The following is a 3,267-nucleotide window of genomic DNA, read 5'->3' as shown; positions in this document are numbered from 1 at the left end:
CCCTGGGGAGTGGGAAGGGGAGATCAGCAATTCAAGAGGGGAGGTTCAAAGCTCAGAGCCTGCTTCCAAAGTCAATTGGCTTCCTGGATTAGTTAAAATGGATCTAGGAATGGGGAGACATGGGAAGGGTGGGAGGGGTCAAAGTAGAGGAAGGAGGAAAAGGAGACACTGGTGGAACTTAAAGAAGATTTTTGTTTTTATATTTTAAATTTTTTTTAGCAAGTAGCCCACTGAACATGGCACTAAACCTCTCTCCTTCCCAGGCAGGATTACTCTGAAAGGCAGCTGTGCTTTTCATTCATCCTCTCTTAGCAAGTGGTGCCTGTTCCGTACTGGAGTTAAGTTTGAGCCCCTCTTTCCACACCCTGTTCCTGGATACACCAGCAAGACCTGGCCTGAATAGAGCTGAGAAACTCGTTTAAAACAGGTGGAAGTGGGCTGGGGCAAGGGGGACTCTGCCGGAGGAGGAAGGGAGAAGCACAGAGGGTCCAGGAAGGCATAGGGGGTGAGGGAGCAGCTGGTGTTTCTGTACCTCTAAATATCTGGGCTTCCTGCTACCCCAATCCTGGAGGGTGGGGTGGGGGTGAAACTAGATGCAAGGAACTCTGGAGCCCTCTGGTTGTTCAGTCCAACCCTACCACCCACCAAACCCCCACCCACCCCCCAAAAAGGGGGAAAAAAAAAGAAAGAAAGAAAAGAAAATCCACAGGGGCACAAGCAGACCCCTGAAACTCAGAAAACTCTTTAGCACACTTCTCGTTGATGGAGATCCGGATCTCTTCCTCCTTGTAGCTGTCAAAGTTACTGGCATCCCCAGGGCCTGCAAACTTCGGGATGAAGGGAGCTTCCACCTTCTTCTCATAGATGGCGATCCAGTTGGTTGTGGCGAACCACTTGTGGTTCTTGATGTCGCCGACCCCATTCCGGAGGTTCCCGAAGCGTTTGGTGAGGTCCACCTGCAGCAGGCTCCGCAGCAGGTGCTTGAGGTCAGAGCTGACATGGGAGGGGAACCGCAACTTCCCAGAGACGATCTTCTCGTAGATCTGGATCGGCTTGTCGGCGTAGAAGGGTGGGAAGCCCACGGCCATCTCGTAGGTGAGCACCCCCAGGGCCCACCAGTCCACGGCCTCGTTGTAGCCTTTGCTCAGGATGATCTCGGGGGCCAAGTACTCGGGGGTCCCGCACAGGGTCCAAGTGCGGCCCCTCACGCGCTTGGCGAAAGCGAAGTCCGTCACCTGCACGTAGCCCTGCTGGTCGATGAGGAGGTTCTCGGGCTTCAGGTCGCAGTGGATGAGGTCGAGAGAGTGCAGGTACTGGAAGGCCAGGACGATCTGGGCGGCATAGAAACAGGCATGGGGCTCTCTGAACTTTCCGACGCGCCGTAGGTGGGAGAACATCTCCCCACCCGACACGTACTCCAACACCAGGTACAGGTTGGAGTTGTCCCTGAAGGAGAACTGGAACTTGACGAGGAACGGAAAGTCGATCGCCTGCAGGATGCGCTTCTCGTTCAGGACGTGCTTGACCTGCTTCAGCTTCACCACCTTCTGCTTGTTGAGGATCCTCATGGCATAGTGGCTGCCGCTCTCCCGATGCCTCACCAGTACCACCGGCCCGAAGGAGCCGATGCCCAGTGTGTTCAGCAGTTCAAACTGATCCAAGTTGAAACGGGTGTTCCCATCTGTAGAGGAAATCTTCTTTGGCTCTGGCTAGGGACTCTTTGATGTCCTCCTGCTTGGTGTCCTTCTTGGTGGGGGTGTTGCCCATGGCGGTGGTGGCGGCCGGGGCGGGGGTCTGGAGTGGCTGCGGCGGCGGTGGCGGGGGTCTCGCAGCGGCGACAGTGGCACTTCGACCCTCCCACCCACCCCCCCGCGCCCTGGGCCCCAGCTTACAGTCCCAGCTAATGGGAGGCTGAGGTGGAAGGATTTCTTGAGCCTGGCTGGGAGGGCAAGGCTTCCGTGAGCCAAGATCACCCAGCTGCCCTCAACAATATGGATAAATCGAAAAGGCATTATGCAAGTGAGAGAAGCCAACTCTAAAGGGGACTTAGCATATGAATCTATTTCTATGACACTCCAGAAAAGGCAAAACTATAGTGTGAGAGAACAGGTCAGTGATTGCCAGGGCTTGAGATTAGGGGAGGGTTGGACTATGAAGGGACAGCCTGAGGGAATGTGGGAAGTGATGGAACACATCTGTATCTTGATCGTGCTGGTGGTTACAATGTGCTGGTGGTGGTCTACATTTATTTTAAAACTCATAGAACTGGCTGGACGTGGTGGCTCACCCCTGTAATCCCAACACTTTGGGAGGCTGAGGTAGGTGGATCACCTGAGGTCAGAAGTTTGAGACCAGCCTGACAAACATGGAGACACTCCGTCTCTACTAAAAATACAAAAAATTAGCCAGGCGTGGTGACACATCCCTGTAATCCCAGCTACTCAGGAGGCTGCGGCAGGAGAATCGCTTGAACCTAAGAGGCAGAGGTTGCAGTGAGCTGAATCACCACTGCACTCTAACCTGGGCAATAAAAGTGAAACTGTCTCAAAACAACAACAACAACAACAACAAAAACCCACACACACATAAAAACTCATTGAACTGTAAACATCCCCCCCACCCCCCGAAATTCAATTTTACTGCATGGAATGTTTCATTTTAACACATACATATGATTTCCTTTCTTCTGCTTGCTTTGGGTTTAATGTGCTCTTATTTCCTAAGGTGGAAACTAAGGTCATTGATTTCAAATCTTTCTTCTTCCATTACAATCACTTAGTGCTATGAATTTCCTCCTAAGTATTGTTTTAGCAGCATAAATTTTGATATGTTGTATTTTCCTTTCATTCAGCTCAAAATATTTTCTAAGCTCCCTTTTCATCTTCTTTGACCCATAAGCTATCTAAAATTATTTCATTTTCAAATATTTGGGGATTTTTGAAGAATTCTCCTATTGATTTCTGATTTAATTCCATTGTTAGAAGACATACTCTGTGTGACTTAAAATATTTTACACTTCTTGGGACTCATTTTATGGCCCAGAATATCATCTGTCTTGGCAAATGTCCCATATGCACTTGAGAAGAATGTATATTCTGGTGTATTCTGCTGTTTGGGGAAAGAGAGTTCCACAAATGTCACTTAGGTCAAGTTGTTTAGTAGTAATGTTCAGGTCTTTTATATTCTAATTGACTTTCTGTTTACTTATTCTATCAGTTACTAAAAACATGCTGTAGGAGTTTATGAGAAGTCAAAGTATATGGACCT

General features: G+C 49.6%; 1 protein-coding gene across 1 annotated transcript; it reads right to left on the bottom strand.

Moving 5' to 3' along the window:
• Window positions 1–623: 623 nt before the first annotated feature.
• PRKACG (protein kinase cAMP-activated catalytic subunit gamma) lies at window positions 624–1,782 on the bottom strand. Its single transcript, XM_032290783.1, is given in 2 exon segments — window positions 624–1,662; window positions 1,664–1,782. Coding segments are annotated over 2 exon segments (1,143 nt in total). The 5' UTR covers window positions 1,768–1,782.
• Between the last annotated feature and the right edge of the window lie 1,485 nt (window positions 1,783–3,267).

This window comes from Sapajus apella, unplaced genomic scaffold, assembly GCF_009761245.1.
Source record: "Sapajus apella isolate SASKATOON/1434 unplaced genomic scaffold, GSC_monkey_1.0 scaffold24, whole genome shotgun sequence".
NCBI lineage: Eukaryota > Metazoa > Chordata > Mammalia > Primates > Cebidae > Sapajus > Sapajus apella.
Note: the sequence above shows the minus strand (reverse complement) of the source record. Positions and strands in the feature narration are given on the sequence as shown.